General features: G+C 37.5%; 1 protein-coding gene across 1 annotated transcript; it reads right to left on the bottom strand.

Annotated features, from left to right (window-relative positions):
* Nucleotides 1–5,836: 5,836 nt before the first annotated feature.
* Nucleotides 5,837–21,006, bottom strand: LOC135618221 (L-type lectin-domain containing receptor kinase IX.1-like). Its single transcript, XM_065119089.1, has 2 exons — nucleotides 20,863–21,006; nucleotides 5,837–7,950 (listed from the first exon to the last, which is right to left on the bottom strand). Exon 2 carries the CDS (start codon nucleotides 7,946–7,948, stop codon nucleotides 5,945–5,947), a length of 2,004 nt encoding a protein of 667 aa, XP_064975161.1. The 5' UTR covers nucleotides 7,949–7,950; nucleotides 20,863–21,006; the 3' UTR covers nucleotides 5,837–5,944.
* Between the last annotated feature and the right edge of the window lie 175 nt (nucleotides 21,007–21,181).

Here is a 21,181-nt window from a genome sequence, read left to right as displayed (position 1 = left end):
GATGATTATATCCTTAAGAGGATCATTAATAAAACAATCATCATCAATCATGTCCTCAAAAGATATTGTTGTTGTCAAGTTTGTCATCTTTGTTAGAGGAAAAGATGAAGAAACTTGTGTTTTATTCATGCATTTTCTATGTACATCATAAACCTATTTATAGGGTGAAATATAATAAAATCAATCTCAAAATTTGAGAAATCGAGGGATATCAAATACCTCTTGGATGGTAGAAATCAAGGGAAATATATAATGATCATATCAAGGGATATGAGGTCCCTTTTACACAGTAACTTTGATACACTCCTACAAACTTAAGATGATTAAGTAGAATGCAGCTTAAATTTAAAAAGTACGAAGCTAACTTTTTGTGATGATAATGACTTACTGAATATATCTATGAGAAAACCTTGCTCGATAAGGGGTCATTGAAGAATCCGACAAGGATAAGATCTCGGTTGTGCTCAACGATAAATGATCTAGATCTTAATTATACTTAATGACAAAGGACTGTGCTCAACAATGGGGTCAGAGGATTATGGTAAACGATGATGATTCTAGATCTTAACTATGCTCATTGATGGAGACAAAGGATTGTGTTCAATGACGAAAGATCTAAATCTCGATTGTGCTCAACAACAGAGAGAAAGGGTTATGCTCAATGATGATCTTTAACAAAACAATCACAATCAATCCCACACTCAAGAGATAATGTTGTTATCAAGTTAATTGTACGTGGTAGAAGAGAAAAGAGGAATAATAACATATATTTTATTCATGCATTTTCTTGTAACCCTATTTATTGGATAAAATATAATCAAAATAATTTCATAAATTAAAAAAATCAAGAAATATTGAATTCCTCTTGTCTGGTAGGAATCAGAAAAAATATATGACAATCATATTAAGGGATATAAAATCTTTTTATATAATAATTTTGACAGTGTGCTCAAAACAGTCACACTTTTTATTTTAAAGCAAGAAAAAAAATGGTGAACTTTGGACCATCTAAGTCTTGAGGCTTGGCTATCTCCTTAGAAAAGTCCTCAACCTTGGCGTATCGATAACAGAAGTATAACAAAGGAACACAAGGGGTTTGCCAGTGAATGACTCCCAAGATGCAACTAAAGTTTACAATTTTGGGCTCACAGATAAAGGGGTAAGATGTCCCGAAAAAGGCTTGCAGCTTTTAGTCCTTCGAGAAGAGCTTGTGATTCTGCCATGCAAGGGTTGATAGCTCTGCTATATCCATCACCCATCCACAGGTATACGTTTCCAACATCCTCTATAATAAAAGCTTGATCCTGCGGGATGATGATTAGAGATAAATGAGCCAACAAATTCAAGACTAGCTGTGCTGCTTATCTGACTATCCCGAAGGGTACACCCTCTGTGTGACGTTGCCAACAACCCCTCCGATGTTGGGTTACAAGTTAAATAATCATCGACAGCAGCTACTACTGAGTGTCGAAGGCTTGATAGCGTGGTTCCAATATTTGGCACCGTTGTGGCTGTTTCATAAGACCCAAAAAGAAGCAGCACATCCATTCTGTTAGTTTAGCAAGTCTCACGTAGTCCATTCAGGAAAATCAAATTTGATATCTCCTGATTAAACTATAAATAAGGGTTTAGGCTTTGAAATCAGATATACCACAAGAAAACCTAATTATTTACTTTAGACTTTTTTTGTTTAATAGTTTCATGTTTTATAGCCTAGGAACATCTTCCTAAGGCATTTCTAATAGTCCCTCTTTTATAGTAGTGTTTTGTTCCTCCTTCATAATGTAGGTCAATTAACCGAATCTTGTAAATCTGGTGTTCTTGTCGCTTTTATTTTTCTGCTTTATTGTCTTTGTTGGGTTGCCAAAATTACCCTTTGCTAAATTTCCTGGGGCTAGCTCTAACAAACTGGTATCAGAGCCTGGTTTCGAGATCTTTTAGCAACGATGACAATAACAAAGATCGTTGTCGAGAAATTCGACAAAAAATGTCAACTTTGGTATATGGCAACTCAAGATAGAGGTCATTCTGGTTCAAGACGGAGTTGATTTGGCACTATAGGGAGCTGAGAACATTCCAGATGGTACGTCAAAGGAAGATCTTACAGGTATGGATAAGAAGGCCCGATCAAGCATTATTCTAAATCTCTCTAACGAGGTTTTACAGGAGGTAGCTACGAAGACTACGACTAAGAGCATGTGGGACAAATTTAAAGCCTTGTATATGAAGAGGATAGTGAAGAATTGTCTCTACTTAAAGCAGAGTTTGTATATGCTTCGAATGACTGAAGGTACATTTATACTCTCACATCTTGATAAATTTGATTCCTTATGAATTTGGAGAATATAGATGCGAAAATTGATGACAAGGATAAGGCCCTGTTACTTTTGTGTTATCTTCCCTAATCCTTTAAGTATTTCCGTGATACTATGATTTATGGAAAAGAAATAATTTCATATCAGGAAATTAAATCTGTACTAAAATCTAAGGAGCAGATAGAAGGATATCACTGGGGAAAGTAGAGGAAATCAGGCTGAAGGTTTGATTGTCAAGGGTAGAACAGATAAAAGAGAATTTGACAATAGTAGATCTAAATCTAGATCTAAATCCAGACATAAAAATTTGGAGTGCAAATATTGCCATAAAATGGGGCACATTAAGGCTGATTATTTTAAATTAAAAAAATAAATTAAAGCAAAAGAAAAAAATTATTGAGAAAACTACTGAGTTCGCTAGTGTAGCAACTGATGAGAATGTTGAAAATATTTTCTTTGTTACTGATGACAGAACGAGGTCTAAAAATGAATGGATTTTAGATTCGGGTTGTTCTTATCACATGCGTCCTAATAGAGATTTGTTTTCCACATATGAATCTTGTAATTGTGGAATTGTTTTGATGAGCAATAATGTCGCGTGTGATGTTGTTGGTAGAGGCACAATCCGAATTAAAATGCATGATGGTATCGTGAGGACGCTCACTAATGTTAGACATGTTCCCGATTTAAAAAAGAATCTTATCTCTTTAGACACCCTAGAGGCTCTTGGGTGTAAATATGCAGCTGAAGGTGGAGTTATGAAAGTTTCTAGAAGTGCCTTTGTTGTTATAAAAGCTTGTAGGTCTGGTAGCTTGTATATTTTGTAGGGAACTACTATCACACGCTCAGTTGTAGTCTCATCATCATCATTGTCTGATTCTGACATCACCAAATTTGGGTCATTTGAGTGAAAAAGGTTTGAGCATATTGAGCAAAAGGGGTCTTCTTTGCGGATAGAGTACTGAGCCACTGAATTTTTGTGAACACTACATTTTTGGAAAGCAGAAAAGATTCAGCTTCAATTCTCCGGTAGTTCACAAAACAAAAGGTACTCTTGACTATATTCATTCAGACCTTTGGAGTCCAGCTCATGCTTAGTCTAAGGGTGGTGCTAGGTATATATTGACTTTCATTGACGATTATTCTAGGAAAGTTTGGGTTTATTTTCTAAAGCATAAAAATGATGTTTTCCTAATCTTTAAACAATGGAAGGCTTTGATTGAGAAGCAAACAGGTAAACAGATTAAGCGACTTCAGATAATGGCATAGAATTTTGTGAAGGTGACTTTGATGAATTCTGCAAAAATGAAGGAATTGTTCAACATCGCACTGTTAGGATGATGTCTCAGAAAAATGGTGTGGTCAAACGTATGAACAGAACACTTTTAGAGAAAGCAAGGAGTATGATTTCAAATACAGGGTTGACAAAGGACTTTTAGGCAAAGACGATTAATATTGCCTGTTACGTTGTCAACCGCGCTCCTTCTGCAGCACTTAACTTTAAAACTCCGGATGAAGTTTGGTCAGGTACTCTTGCTAATTACTCTGATTTAAAAATTTTTGGGTGTCTAGCATACATGCATGTAAATGAAGGCAAATTAGAGCCTCGAGCGAAAAAGTATATTTTCCTTGGGTATGCTTCTAGGGTAGAAGGATACAGATTATGGTGTTCTGATCCCAAATCCCCAAAATTTGTAATAAGTAAAGATGTTACTTTTGATAATTTGTCTATATTATCTTCCAAAGAGGAATCTACTAGTTGTACAAATGATAGTGCGCAGAAGCAGGTGGAGCTTGAGATTGGTAGTTCAAATTCTTTTAAGTCGAACTCTTCCACTCAAAGAATGTCAGTAGATAGTCCCGAATCTACTGACAAAGATGATCTAGAGGAAGAACAATATTCCATAGCCAAGAATAGACCACAAAGATATATAAATTTAGTTGCATATGCTTTGTTTATTGCAGAAGAAATAAGTGAAGTTGGTGAGCCTACTACCTACTCAGATGCAGTTTTTTGTGATAATTTTGCTAAGTGGTTGATTGCGATAAATGAAGAAATTGAATTTCTACATCGGAATAGAATTTGGGATCTTGTGAAGCTACCTTCGGATAAGAAAATTCATACGAAAGACAATCCAGCTGATATGCTTACGAAGTCTTTTTCGGTTTACAAGTTCAAGCAGCACTTGGACTTGGTTGGTGTTCATTGTTAGTGATTGCTCGTTGGGGCTTTTATGAAGAAGGTGAAGAAAGTTTTGTTAGGACATATCAAGGTAAAAATTTGTTAATTTGGCAAATCCCACATAGTCTCACATCATGAAAATCAAGTTTGGTATCTCTTGTTTAAACTATAAATAAGGGCATGGGCTTTGAAATCAGATGTACCATAAGAAAACCTAATTGTTTGTTTTAGGCTTTTCTTGTTTAGTAGTTTCATATTTTATGGCCTAGGAACATCTTCCTAAGGCATTTGTAATAGTCCTTCTTTTATAGTAGTGTTTTGCTCCTCCTTCGTCCGTGCATGTAGGTCAATTGATCAAATCATGTAAATTTGGTGTTATTATCGCTTTTAATTTTCTGCTTTATTATTTATATTAGGTTGTCAAAATTACCTTTTGATAAATTTCCTGAGGCTAGTTTTAAGGTGCCAATCGCCCTCAACTCTACCACGGCACATCTAGAGAGGGGAGTCGAGTTGAGTTGAATGAGTGTACGTGCTACTCACAGTAGTGCTTCCTTAAGTCATTTTGGCGAGTCTTTAAAGAATCTTTTCTGAAACCCAGGAGTTGAGATCAATGAACGGAAAGCGAATTAATCATTGAATTGATAAGGACAACTTCGTCAGCCAACGATAAGAGACTTTTTATGACTTTGACAAAAACGAAAGATTGCTCTCTTTCATTATCTCTACCCCATGAGAGAAACGTTCTCAAGTACACAAGGATCGACAAATGAGGTGTTTGATTTGATGAGATTAACCGTAAGGTGGGTGTTGATATTCTCATAGACCTTCATAATTTTAAGGACGTGGGAACAAGATCTATGATTAGCTCTAAAGGAGAGGCGGAGATCGCTAACAAACCTAAGATGGGAGATCTTGGTTCCCCTTGAAGGGGGTAATATGCTTATTTTGAATAGCTTCGGAGATAACTGAGGAGAGAAGTTGGAGATAACAAGAATGAATAGATAGGGAGAGAGCGCATTTCGCTGTTCGGCGGCAATTGTAAGTTACCACCACCTTGTGGCATGATATCAATGCTTCGTGGAAAACATCGAAGAGATTTCTCATCTCATACATTATTGTTTAGTGATTCGAACTTTTGTACCAAAGCATTTGATACGTTGGAACCTAAATCGTGTTTGGATATGTTTCGACGTGGAAGTTTTGATGTCGTTCCAGTAACGTGCAATCGATGTTGCTATTCTCACGTCAACTGTGATATTAGCATATTAATAGTGTCATGATTAGCAATGTCACTACACCGAAATTATAGCTGACTACACTACGGAACATGAGTATCGATTTCAACATCTTATTGTCGATAACTTGTATGATGCGCGAAAATCCAGTCCAAATAACTTAATATACACACATTCATGTCAGATGTTGGTCCTGTTCCACATCAATCTCACTTTGAAAGTCCAGTTGGAGACGAGCTTCGCTCGCAGGAATGTGTACAACGGTCGGAAGGTGAATCATTGACACTGTATACCGTAGCAATCGACGCGTCGTCCATGGAAAGCACGCTGTACGTCAGCACCGGCCGGCTTGCAGGAAGCACAGGCAATGGTGTCTCCGAATTCAGTGCGCTGATCGCCTGCTTGATCGATGGCCGCAGGTTGAAGTCCGGATGAGCACACCACAATCCTACTACCATCAAGCTCTCCATCTGCTTCTCGTCGAAGTCGCCTTTTAGCTTCTCGTCCGCCGCTTTCAGGATGGTTTGCCATCCGTAGAGCTCCCACACCCACTCGGCTAGCCTCACCTTGTTCGGGTGCTCCATTGGCTCGATCGTCCTTCTCCCGCACGCGATCTCCAACGCCACGATTCCGAAGCCGTAGACATCCGACTCTTTGCTGGCCTTGCCGGTGTAGAAGTATTCAGGAGACATGTATCCCCTCGTCCCTGCTAAATCCGTCGTCTGCAGGTTACTGTCATGGTCCACTAGCCTGGCGAGGCCGAAATCTCCCAGCTTGGCATTCAATGCCGAATCCAACATTATGTTGTTGGTCTTGATGTCGCGGTGCACCACGCACTGCTCCCACTCCTCGTGGAGGTAACACAGTGCGGAAGCCAACCCCAACACAATCTTGTGCCTCACCGACCACTCGAGGTGCTTCTTGGTACTGTAGAGGTAGGCGTCGAGGCTTCCATTGGGCATGAACTCATAGACGAGCAAGAACTCGCCGCGGTTGTGGCACCAGCCGATCAGCTGTACAAGGTTCCGATGCCTCAGCCGGCTGATGGCCTTGACCTCGGAGATGTACTCCTTTCTTCCCTGTTTCGATCCCTTGGATATCCTTTTGATGGCTACATCAAGCTTCGGTTGGTTCAAGTAACCTTTGTAGACCAACCCAGATCCTCCTTCCCCTAACTTTCTCTCCTCGGAGAAGTCCCGTGTTGCAGCGGCCAGCTCTCTGTAAGGAAACCTCTTTGGCCCTCTCTCGGTTTCGAACTCATGATCGATAGTCTCATCATAGTCCATGTCCTCTGCATCTGTTTCTGACCCACTATGGTTCTCCATCTTCTTATACAACCACAGCAAGACCATCGACACAAGCATCAAGACGACCACTCCGACGACAACCAAACTGGCAACAAGTCCAGCCGTCAGTTTCTTCTTCTTTGGCTGTAGATTCGAGCTGAAAGACCACGAGAGAATGCTGTGCGTCTCGGTGAAGTTGCCTGTGGTCGCCGAGAAGCCTACTGCTACCTTCTCCGGCAGGACTTTTCGCAGATCCACAATATAATGTAGGCTGTAGTTACTGCTGGGTAACAGATTTGTTCTCTCGTATGTCAGGAAGAGACTCAAGTTATAGGTGCTGGCGTTGTAACTCACCCGTGCATTTGCCGGCCTGCCCTCGTTGACACTGCCGTTCCACAACACGGTCGCAGAGGAGTTGATCGAATTGACGTCGATGCCGAGATGTTCGCGTCTGGGATCCCATTTGTTGGAGAAGGTATCGAACTCCACAGCCACGGCGTTAATTGTGGAATTTATGATGGTGCTATTGCAGAAGAGGCCGAGGTAGCCACCTTCGGAATAGACAGGCGTACCACCGAAAGAAGAATAATTGGCCGTGAGGAAGAACGCGAGGCCGTCGGCATAGTTATACTCGTGGGAGTGGATGAGGAAGGCGAATTGGGTGGTGAAATCGGTCAGTTCTCCCGTCTTGGCATCCCACAGGAGCAGCGCTTCATTGTACAGTACTCTGCCGACGCCAGCCACGTTGGCTCCATCCTTGGTGAGTTGTATGGTGGTGTTGTCGATTACTGCGTTGCCTTGAAAGGTCATCTTCGAATTTGTGTCTTGATTGAAACTGGAGAAGTTGAAGGACAGAGAGCTCGTGCAGGCGATCACGGTGGAGAAGCAGAACAAAAGGCATAAAGTCCTCGCTCTGTGCGGCATCATGGCTGACAAATTCACAGAGATCATTGCTCATTAGAGAAGAATGCCAACACAGCTTAGCATCATAAACCAGATGTTCTGAAAGCTAAAACATAGGGAATCTGCCAAGTTTTTCGTAAGAATGAGAGAGAAGCTAGTCAACAATTTTGACAGTTAAAACTAATTAATCCATCAAAAAGTATAACTATTTTTTGTTAGATTATACGATTCTATTTAATTGGATAAGATATAATATAAATTTAATAAAAAATTTATTTATGATAGATTTCTTAAAAGATGATCCGAGAAACTTCCCTAATTTCTTATCATAGATCCTCTATCCTCCTCTATAAATATACAAAATATTCTAGAGACTCAATATGATAATATACACAAGAATTAGAGAAAGAGATTCTAATTCTCTTTACAAATTGGTATTGCTGCGTTCTACATATCTAACTATGAAGTACGTTCAACAAATCAAATAAAAGTATTCTGAATGGTATCTAAAGGTATGCACATGTACTATGTGATATATAGATATTTGATTTCCTATTCTAACATTAAATTTATTTCATATAATAGTATAATTATGATTTTATGCTTACAATTAGCATCAGAGCCTATTGTTTTGAAGTCGAATACATTAGATCATAAAAATATATCAGATATGTTTTGTATTTAGATATATTTATTAGCATCTTTGCTTGCAAAATTATGTTGTCTACGATCTATTGTCAACAACTTGTTGTTGACGACAACATTGTGGATGACAACTACCTTCTACGGTTGCTAGCCCTCTGTCGTGGATGATTTATGTTCATAACAGAGATACCTGTCGGCGTTGCCATAAACAACATGTTGTCATTGGAGGTGCGAAGATTGGTTGACTACCTACTATGGTCATTGGACTTAAGGTGTGATGGCCTATTGCATGCGATGGAGTCATCGCTATTGTCAATGGCAACCCATCCCACTATGGCTACGAATCTTGCCATAGGTAGTGGTGGCGGTCATTGGCCCATATGTGGTGACCATGATATGGGTGGTTGAAGTTATTAATGGTAGGCATCAACATTGTAGGACAATTGTAAGGTTGTTGGTCTAATGAGTGATAGTCATAGGTACCCTATAAGTCAATCATGTAAATGATGGTATATGTGACATGATACACATTCTTTTTGCTTATTATATTATTTGATATTTTATCATTTTATATTGCTTATTGCATATGTATATATTGTGATGTCCATAGATCTATGTAATGAGAATCAGATCATGATGAGTTTATGATACTGAGATTGATTTACCTTTAAACATAAACCCTAAATAATCTCGATCATAGATTACTCGAGAGGCATCGAGATAACTGCAGAGACTGATGTACTATATACCCATCCATATGATGGAGGTGATTGGTCTCATAGCTGCTCGTGTGGGACACTAGGGTTATAGTGCAGGTGCTCATTGGAGAATGAGTTCATTGATTGATTCGCTCATAGAATGTTGGATGGTTGATGATGACTTGAGATACCAATAATGCCTTATATGAGTACTCCACTCTATGATACCAGATTTATAGGTTTAGAAGCTTCAGATCTAACATAGCTTATTATTGGGAGTGGCAACCAACCTTATGAGGGCTATTGAGTGTTGATAGAGGATCATCCATTCTCGATGTTATAAGAGGAATATCTCAAGTATCCTTGCTTAAACAAATTGCTAGCTATGGTCATTCAGATTAAGAGAGAAAGAGTTCTCTAGGAAAATCCAATTAGAGTCAGACTCAAGTAGAAACTATATGGGTAGCACCATGCCTAGAATACGGTCTTTGGGATATTCGATGGATGAAGGACTATAGATACATGGTAACTGAAAACAGACAAGTCTAAAAGATTGGATTCTCCTGTATCATTTAGGGACTGTGGTGTAGTGGCCTAATACGTTCGTACTCGATGAGTCAAGTGAATTATCATGGAGATAATAATTCACTGAGCCAGAAGGAGTTCTGACAGATATGTCTCACGGCCAGCTCAATATTGAGCCTAGAGGGTTACACACATATGGTAGGTATTGCGACAGGTAGATATTCGGATATGAGATATCCGTTGGAACCCCTATCTTATTGGATGTCCAATAAACCACTGAATTATTGGATCCAACGGATGATTTTTTAATAAAAGTCAATGTAGGATTATTAGGTAGATACCTATTAATCTAAGAGGTTTAGATAGTTGGATAGAGATCTAGTACCCAATATGGTAGGATCCATTAGGGTTAAATTGACATGAGGCCTCTATAAATAGGAGGGAAACAAAGGGTCATGGGCTAGGCTTTTTAGCTACCACATCCTATTCTCCTCTCCCCTTCTCCTCCTCAATCTGTAGTCCCTATTTGGGTTATGTGGACAACATGAAGGGGCAGCCCCTTCTAGATTGCGTGGTGCGCGCTAGGAAGATATTTTGGGCAGCGATTTGAAGAGCGTCTTCGTATCCCCTACCATGTGGATCACCACTAAAGAGGAGAATAGTTGACCTCCTTCATCCTCTCCCATAGATCTATAAGTTTTTAGGGATATACGATCTTTCGAGGTAACACATCTTTTTTATACGTGTAGTTTTCTGTTTCGCGGGTTTTGGCGTACCAACTTTTGCATGACGATGAAACCTTCTTTTCTACAAAAAATTCCGAGACTTTTTTGTTTTCTATTCTTTCGCTACACATGTGATGCCACCCTAGATTTCCTAACAGTGAGGAGGGCCATGAGATGTCCTCATCGCAATATGGAGGCTACACAAATGATAGTGCTGTTGTGCATCACAACAAAGGTGTAGCGGGCCTTATTATGGGCAACAACTATATTGGTGCGGTAGCAATTCCCAAATCAATGGTGGTCTTTGGCTATCGTGCTAATGGTTTTCTAACTATCGTTGGCATGGCAAGTCACAGTAATAAGGATCACGACGATGCATCACGATAGTGGATCTCGGTCGCATGCTTGCTTATGACCAAGGTTAATGGTGTTGCTAAAGTCCACAAGGCCCACGACGATGGGTTTTGGCGTGACGACTATCTAGCGGACAATGATGGTGACGATAAACAATGATGCTACGTTGCCGACACTCGAGGAGGTTGTGGTCATTGGGTGGTGATTATGTTTGGTGGCCTTACATCTTGTCATGGACTTAGCTGGTTTTGTCTAAGTCGTGCGGCACCCTTGCGTGTCCGTTCGCAAAGGTCAGCCTCCCTGAAACCTCCCACAGTCCCTTAGGACTTACAAAAGAGAAAACGCATCACTCGAGATCCACAAGCAAACATTCCAGGAAACACTTCATAGATAATGTAAATTACAAACAAACTTTACAAGCTCTGAATAGTTACACAACAAAGGGTCAAAGTGGTCCATTACAGACCAAAAATCTCTCACAAGTGTCTACATGATACAACCTTTATTTATAAGCCTAAAGCGACCACCAAACCCAACTAAAATGGGACTATTAAGCCTTCAATCGTCCCTCTACATGCTGTGCAAAGCATGAACATACCAAAAGACACGGACATACATAAGCATTACATCAAACATCCTGTTTAGAAGTTTGTCTGTGACATTCTCCCCCACCTATTCCTTCAACATCCTCGTCAAAGCCTTTATGGAACTACTCACCTTTGTTGAGTCTTCAATCTTCTACTCCAACTGCAATGCGCCTCTCGGCTCCCAATTGCTCTCTACTGTTAGAGTTGAGTAGTCGAACTTTTGATCCGCTATGCTATTTCAACTCGTCAATGACTTTGACTCTAGTGTGGGGTTGGCTGAGTTGTGTTGATCCTTGTTGATTCCTGCGAATCCTCCAAATGAAGGAAAAGACCATCCTTACTATGCGTCAGTCTCTCAAATGCCTCATTCTGCTTGAACTGGGTGGATGCTTATTGGAGCTTTAACGAGCATCACCTCGTAAACTTTTAAAGTTTTGGGTCCTTCCTCCACAAAATTTGCTCATCGACTCTTCTTTCACTTAGATGTCCCTTCTAAGTAGATTCGCATCACTTCCTTTTTTGATTGGCATTTGGTTGGGAAATGAAGCGGACAATCTACTCTCGGTAGCACTAATCATCGTTAGTGAGGATTTGACAACTATTGTCTTCCATTATCTTCGAAGGGTCCTTGAACCTGTGCATAGCTCCTCTACTGGATAGATAAGAGAATTGGGGTACTTGGTTTTGCCCATCCTCTTAAGAGTTGAGAAGGCAAAGGTTACTTGACTTCACCCGCCTCCTCGAGGTTGTACTCCATGCATCGAGCTGGTTACTGGCCTTCGCCTGCTCTTTGCTCACACTTCTGAAGCACTCAAAGTGTTTGCACTCCTTGTATTAAGTTAACTACTATGATTCACCTTCTCAATGTCATCGAACTTCTGGAATGCAGGAAGTTTTCACCCCAACTTGGAGTAATTCTCTAATAGATTTGGTCGCCTCTAGGATTGTACCGTCTTCTCCATCAACCCTGTCACCTACTCTACTGAGTAGCAAAGGTATAGTATCATGTACTGCCTGCTTCGTTCCTTGGTAATGCACTCTTGCATGACCCGAAGTCCTTCAATTTCGGCTATCTTGATGAGAATCTCGTTGACACTGGTCTTACGAAGTTTCTTGGCCTCTGCCCTTCAGCCTTGTCTCGGTACATGGAGTTTGCCTTTGCATGCTCCACCTCCTTGGCCCCTTTCATGACCAAGCGCTCTCCCTCCATAAGAGCAAGGGATCAATGGCGCTGCCAAGCCCATGGCCCTACTATCCATTGTCTTGCATCTGCATCCCTTTTCTTCACGATTAATAGATATGTCTCTATGGCACTCCTCCAAGTCCACCTTCATTCTAACTGATGTTTGATTTTGGGTAGCTAACTCCCTTTGGACTCGTCGTCGCTTCCGCGCCCCTTTCGACCCCCTGCTTTCAACACCTTTGTGTCCTCTAAGTAGATCCCTTTGGTCGATGGAAAGATAGACTGCAACTCTCATAAATGGCCTCTGCCATCACATTGTAGGATTTGCACCGATTCTATTCTCGTTAGCTTCCTTGGTAGCAACGTTCGCTTACTCGATCTTGTCCTCTGATTTGTCGGGCTCCTTTAAGCAAATATGGCTCTGGAGCAGTCCAACTCTCTAGTTGCTTCGATCATACCTCTACATGATCAAGTTCCTCCCATGGGACTCACTGGTACTTGCATTCAAACTTTTCCCTTGGTGGAACATAGCCCCCATATGCTGATGACCAAGGCTTTCATCCGATGCAAAATTCGATGCATACACGAAAGATCCACCTCTACGGTACCATGGCCTTCACTCCTTGAATCCATAGCCCTTCTTGTCATTGTATTGTTCACCGAAGTGGAGCTTCCAATAGCTCCCGATCATACCTCCGTATGATCTAGTCCCTCACGGGGCTGTGTCGTGTAAATCGTATTGCCACGAACTGTTCCACCACAATCCGCTACTCCATGTCGCCTCCTGGTGACATCTTTATTGCATTCTGATCCTTGTGGGATGAACTCGAATTGTGAACCCTCCATGTGTGGCCTCTGCCAATACATCGCAGTGTCTCTTCCACCTTCAATTTTGTTCGCTCCTTTGGCAATCGACCTTCATCCACCCACTCTTGGGTCACACCTAGATGAAGTACCGCTCTAGGATAGTCGGTCACCTAGTAGCTCCCAAAGTCCACTGACTTCACTGCAATTAGTGCACCATTGTTTGGATCCTGGGCCTCTGCCCCTACCAGCACAATCTCCACTGTGCACCGCTTCCCTCAAGCAACTTGAATGGCAACACTATGGAATATTCTTCAAGAGTACCTACCTTCGCATCCTCTTGCCCCATGCCAAGGCCTTCTGAACCCAACTTCGCCTCCGCAAGTTGAGTCACCTTAGTTTCTCCATCAAATGCTTCTCTGAGAAAAGGTGCATGTGCCCAGAAGCTCCCTTCGTCTTTGGCACCATGCAAGATGAGTCCGCTCCATCAGAATGAAGGACCTATGGAATAACATGATCCTGCTCTTGCCTCTGCAAGAGTTCATGTCCTTGACCTCTATCCAAGGAAAGCTCTATGCCTCCACTCCATGTTCCATCTTCTATGCCGGCTCACTTCATATGGCTTGGGTACTTCACCAAGTTACACCCAAGTTGTTCTGCTCCTCGTTTTGCATTGAGTTGATGGTGGCCCTCACGCCCACCATTCCACGGATCAGCCCTCCCTTGAGTCTGATCTCCATATCGACTCCAAGTGTGCCTTCATTTGTATTACTTTAGGTCGCTCCCCCACTTGATCTCGCAATGCATCCACTAATACATTCTCTCAAACGAAATCATGCAACGACTCCTCGTCGCTCGCTTGGTCTATTGAGCTTCGAGGAGTTATTGTTTTTGAGGTACTCCTTAACATGTGCGATTTGTCGCACATGATTCTCCCTCTAGAGAGCCAGGACTTATCCCTCATGGATATCTATCCCGTTAGAGAAATATATCTCTTCGTTTCGGAGACCACCATCCCCTTGGACTACTCTGATTTGCTGAACAAACTATGTCATTGTTCTGCCTCCTGCAAGCATGCTTGTTAGATTGCAACTCCATATCAATATAGTCCCCGCTGCACCACTCAAGGCCTAGCAACATGCTGAACTTACTGCACACTTCAGCCTCCTACGGACGTATCCTTCACATACCGAAGAGAAAGTTTCAATGCTCCATAGCACCGAGTATCGGTCACCTTGGGATGGCCACGAACATTCCATCGTCCGCATACAAGCCCTTTCATGAGTACCGAATTCTTCGAGTTAGCAATTCGCCGCACCTCTCTGAGCTTTGCATAACTCTTTCGGTCGCTGAGTAACTTATTCTACCTTGCATGGTCTCATCCTTTACCATGCATCTCGCTTGCCTTGAGCACCATCAAGTGTAGTTGTCAACGTCGAGTCGTAGCTCGAACTAAGCCATCCCAACCTTTGTGCGCTCTGCATTCTTTCCAGCTTGCTTGTTCTCGTGGTGCCTCTTGCGTAAAGCATTGGCCATTCCTCTGAATGCTACTCTCAGATACCCGCTCCTCCGAGCGACTCCATTTCCCTACATGCCCATGCCCGTTTTCCCCCAAATGGTCGCGTGTGTGCTGATCGCCCTCAACACAGCCCCGCTAGGTCCCCCACGTTTGCATGCCAAGTGTTTCTATTGAGTGCTTGTCCCGCTCTGATATCATATGTCACGAACTTAGCTAGTTTTACCTAAGTCGTGCAGTACCCTTGCGTATCCGTCCATAAATGTCAGCCTCCCCGAAACCTCCCACGGTCCCTTAGGACCTACAAAAGAGAAAACGGGTTAGAGAAAGCGCCTCACTCGGGATCCATAAGCAAACATTCTAAGAAACACTTCATAGACAATGCAAATTATATACATACTTTACAAGCTCTGAATAGTTGCACAACAAAGGGTCAAAGTGGTCCATTACAGGTCGAAAATCTCTCACAAGTGTCCACATGACACAACCTTTATTTACAAGTCTAAAGCGGCCACCAAACACAACTAAAATGAGACTATTAAGCCTTTAGTTGTCCCTCTACATATTGTGTAAAGCATGAACATACCAAAAGACATGGACATACATAAGCATTACATCAAACATCCTATTTAGAAGTTTGTCCGTGACATTCTCCCTCACCCATTCCTTCGACGTCCTCGTCGAAGCCTTTGTGGACACTACAACTCCTCGCCTTTGCTAAGTCTTCAATCTTCTGCTCCAACTGTAATGCGCCTCTCGGCTTCCAACTGCTCTTCGCTACTATTATTGAGTAGTCGAACTTTTGATCCGCTACGCTGTTTCAACTCGTCAATAACTTTGACCCTTTGTTGTGCAACTATTCAGAGCTTATAAAGTCTGTTTGTAATTTGCATTGTCTATGAAGTGTTTCCTAGAATGTTTGCTTGTGGATCCCAAGTGAGGCGCTTTCTCTAACCCGTTTTCTCTTTTGTAGGTCCTAAGGGACCGTGGGAGATTTCAAGGAGGCTCATCTTTGCGAACGGACACGCAAGGGTGTTGTACGACTTAGGCAAAACCAGCTAAGTCCATGACAATCTATCGATGGTGACATGCACCACTAATGAAGACTCACGTAGTTGGGCAACGACATGGGCAAGTTGTGGTTCGATATCAATATGGAGAAAGGGTGAAGGTTTTAGGGCTTACACCTTACAAAAGATCAATTTTACCCTTATGAAATCTATTGATTTTAGTTGATATCCCTTTATGATATTTTTACCCTTTAAAAATAGATAATTCCAATATATATCCTAAAAAATTATATTTGTCCTTTAAAAATCAACTATTTCTAACCTATGCTTTTAATTGTAAAATTTTTATTTTACCTACATGAAATTAATTGTGTTTTACTAATATCCTTTGTTTATGATTTTGCCAGTTTGATTTGGCATTATTATTGAACCATAATAACATAAATTATGTCATAAATTTTGATAAATTATTTTACCTAAATTAAATAAAAAATAAATTATAAATATTTTATTATTATTCATATGATATGATTTATGATTGTCCAAATTAATTGCTTATGTTATTTAGAAATTTTGATTATTGTTTTGGATATTTATGCGGCTATTAAATACTTGAGAATGAACTAAAATTATAAAATAATATTTTTTTTACATAAAGATATGATTTATATTTTATTATGATTGTAATCGTCATGTGAGATTTTTTATATTAATTAATATTTAATAATTATTATAGTTATTATCTTATTATTATTATTACTATTATTATCTTATTGTATAAATTATATTAATAATAGTTTGGTGAATTTTATTTATCTTTTATATCTCTAAGTTTTCTTTGACTAGTAACTGTCATGTTGACCTAGGATAATATGTTTATGAATTATGAATAACAATAAATGATATCATTTATAAGCCACTTTAAACTATATTTTATATTATTATATTGGTCTAATAGTTGTCAAAATGACTTAAACTAATGACTCATAAAGTTATATTAAAAAATTAGTCATAAATGATATTAAAAAATATTTACAATGACACAAATAATTAAGAGATTTAGATAATTATGTGATGGGATAGGATAATATTATTTTAGATATTCTTACAATTTAGAGTTGTATAACCAAAGATAATAATATTATTCCACAAGGATAATATTAGTCATCCATAAATATTTTTTTAAGTGAACATCATATATATTAATGTTTCACCCTAAGGTGAAATATGGATGTTATTAATAGTTCATTATATTTTAGAAACTCAAAGCATTAATATTATTTTATATTTCACGGTGATACTTTCTTCCATACATTCTCATACATTTAGTATCCCTATACTCTTTGGTTCAAATTATTCAAAATAGTTAAAGAATATGCGGTTCACATTGGGTATATTAAATTTTTACCTAACATTGCTTATTGAAAGATTCATAGACTTGATTGATAAAGCACTATAAAATAAGTTAATGAAATAAATTCTTAAGAAAGATCTAATAAACTTAGTCTAATGCTTAACGATTGTAAATAATATTAAGACTTCATCACCGCCTACAACTAACACATTAGAATATTTGAGGGTTATTAAAAATAGGTTTAAATTTATTGATAATTTATTAATGGACACGTTAGTAAAAGAATTAACTATGACTTAGCATGATGACATTCGGGGGGATTCAAGATTATATCCTTAATATGACTGACAAGGCTATGAAACGTAAAGAATTATGCATATATGTGAATGAGTATTTCCTTGTGTAATTTATTCTTAATTCTCTTTCTTCAAAATTTACTATGATATCAGTAAGGATAAATAAGACTTGAATGAGTTGACTAGTATCTGTATTTAAGAAGAATTAAGGTTAAGGTATGAAAGATCTCATAATATCTTGATTACTACTCAAGTAGTTAGTAATAAAAAAAAAAAACATCATCTACCAAATAAATTTATCGGGTCTAAAAATGTTAAGCAGACTAATAAAAAGAAAACCTCATAATAAAGTAATTTTTTGATAAGAAAAGACATATGAAAAGAATACATTAAATATAAGATTTGGTTTGAAAAGAAAGATATAAATTTGACTTTTATATGTTTTGAATCAAAACATTACAGAGATTCCTTCTAATATTTGGTGGATTCATTTTGACGCTTCAACTTATGTTACTAATAATATATAATAATTTATTATAACCTAAAATTAAAATAAATATAAAAAAATTCATTATTATGGGGAATCATCTCAGAGTAGAAGTAACTATAATGTAAGCTTATTACCTATGTCTAAAGATGGGTCATCTAATAGATATTGCAAACACATGCTATGTTTTTTACATTTTTAAAATTTTAGTTTTTCGATCTAGAATTGATGAGTTAATATATTATCTTTCTTTTATTAATAGTAAATATAGTATATTTTATGATTTAATAAAAGTTGTTATGTATATAGTTTACATAGAATTAATTTGAATCTTAAGTTTACTAAAATATAATTAAATATTAAATTAAAACGTAGTTTCAATAATGAAAAATCTTCTATCTGATAGCATAGACATTTTGGGTATATCTTCAAAGAAAGTATTTAAAGATTAGTGAAAAATAATATCTTGAAAGATTTAGAATTTACTAATTTTGATTTTAATGTTTGTATAGATTGTATTAAAGGAAAACAAATTAAATATATATAAAAATCATAGTAGTAAAAAATACCTTGAGATTATTTATACTAATATTTACAAACCACTTTATATTTTCTATTTCAGTGAAGAAAGATATATTATCATATTTATATATGACTTATTAAGATATGGTTATGCATATCTAATACATAAAAGGTCTCATGATGTTGGCACTCTTAAATTATACATAAATGAAGTTAAGAGATAATTAGATAAAAAACTTAAAATTATCAGATCTAATAGGGGTAGTAAATTTTATGATAGATATGATAAGTTAGGTTGGAATCCTATTTATTTTGTTAGATTCCTAAAAAAACTAAGGTATTTGTGCTTAGTATATCTTATTAAGTATGCCATAGTAGAATAGCATTGTTGAAAAATAAAAGCATACTCTTATAAACATAATTAAGAGTATAATAAGTTATTTCTATATATATGAGTTGACTTGGGGTGAAGCACTTAGGACAACTATATTTATCTTGAATAAGGTTTTTAGTAAGTCAGTTTGAGTTATAAATTTGTAAGAAACTCAGTTTGAGATATCTATATATTTGGGGTTATCATGTAGTGATAGGAGTCTTTAATCTATATTAAAAAAATAAGATCCAAGAACTATTTCTAGGTATCTTATTGATTATCCAAAAAATTCCAAGAGATCTAGATTTTACACCTAATTATAGTATGAGAATAGTGGAATATAATAATGCAAGATTCTTAGAAAATATCAAAATAGTAAGAGTTAAAAAATATCAAAAGGTTAATTTTGATATATAGGAGATATATGTTGATACTCCTTTATCATTTCTTATTCGAGAGGTTGTTGTTCCTCAAATCACTAAACAAATTAATAAGAGTGGTTAATAAAACAATACTAATGAACTCTCATATCATATTGATGTTGCTGCTTATAATCTTGTAAAATAATCACAACCGAAAGTTTCGAGAAGATCTCAAAGGAAAAAGAGATGTGTTATTTTCGTTGATTATATACTATATCTACAAGAACTAGATTATAACATAGGAATCAAAATTGATCCCTTCTCATTTTTATGTCATAAAAAGCAATGATTATGAAAAGTAATATGATGGAACGAAAGAAGAGTTGAAATTGATAAACCAAAATAATATTTGGGAACTCATTGAATTTTCTAACAACTACAAAAGAGTCAATTATAAATGACCTATTTAAGATAAAATGTAACTCAAATAATAATATTGAATGATATAAAATCAAACTTATGGCCAAAGATTTTTTTTCAAAAAGAAGACATCGATTGTACTAGGCCTATTTCTTTAATTTTTAAAAGAGACTCGACGAGAATTGTTATAACATAAATAGCCTATTATAATATTAAGTTACATCAAATGAATATAAAAATAAAAATTTTCAATATGGATTTAGATGAGTAATCTACATGAAATAAGTATTTAAGTAGATATCATTATTGATTTTTTTTATTAGTTAATTAAATTTATTTATACTATCTTATTTATATTTATGTATATATAATTATAACTAAATATGATAATAGGATTATCTTGATGAGATAAATTACATAGATCATTATGGATTATATTAGAAAAACTAATAGTGTTAGTGGTACATAAAAAAGAAGTATGATATCGATAACATACAACCACTATGATTCGCATTGATAGTCGAACTTAATTAAGTATTTAAATTATTAACTTATTTTAAAATTAATGTCTATGTATAATTTTTTTAATTTTTAAAATTTGATTAGATAAAACTATTTTTAAATAAATTTTTATTTTATTTTTTTTTTATTTTGAATTCTAGGTATATATTACTAATTAATGATAAGATATATTATAGATTTGATTGGATCTTGATTATGATTATTGAATAATAGAAAAGAAGTTCTTAGAATATGACCTGAGAGGAATATCCTAATTACTTATCCTAAACCCTCTAATTGATAAGTGTGATCTATGCTTACATGTCTAACTTCTACGTCCACGAGTCTGTGCAGGAGCATGCATCTAAAGCTGAGCATTTAGATCACATACTGCTGCTTCATCGCCTCATCTAACTATCGGCATAAGCTTTTCTCACGTATCCACAGAGATCGTAATTATAACATGTTATATAATCTTCAACCAACAACAACTACTACACATTAAGAAATGTGTTGAGCTTAACTGGGAACATCAAGAAGTGGGAAGAACGATATCATGGGTTTCTGAGAAGGTACCTTTTGTGGTTCTTCCAAAAGGGTTCTGCTTGAGCAATGGAGGACCTGCACTGTAGCCAGATGTATCCACTGCCTTTAGGATGCCGCTTGCTTTATATTAATCCACCCATCGTCCATGAAATGTTTCAAAAACCATATCCGACTGCATCTGAAGGATATGGCTGTGCACAATGAAAGGCCAAAGAATAGTCGTCTTTCTTTATCGTCCATAGCATTTTCATTTTTTGCAACTGCGTGACTCTTACGGAGTCCAATCGTTGTTTATTTGGTTTAGTGAGTTCTCTGGGCCACACGAATTAATGTCTTTCCTGTTGATTCT

This window comes from Musa acuminata, chromosome BXJ2-8 (assembly GCF_036884655.1).
Source record: "Musa acuminata AAA Group cultivar baxijiao chromosome BXJ2-8, Cavendish_Baxijiao_AAA, whole genome shotgun sequence".
In the NCBI taxonomy this organism is placed as follows: Eukaryota; Viridiplantae; Streptophyta; class Magnoliopsida; order Zingiberales; family Musaceae; genus Musa; species Musa acuminata.
Note: the sequence above shows the minus strand (reverse complement) of the source record. Positions and strands in the feature narration are given on the sequence as shown.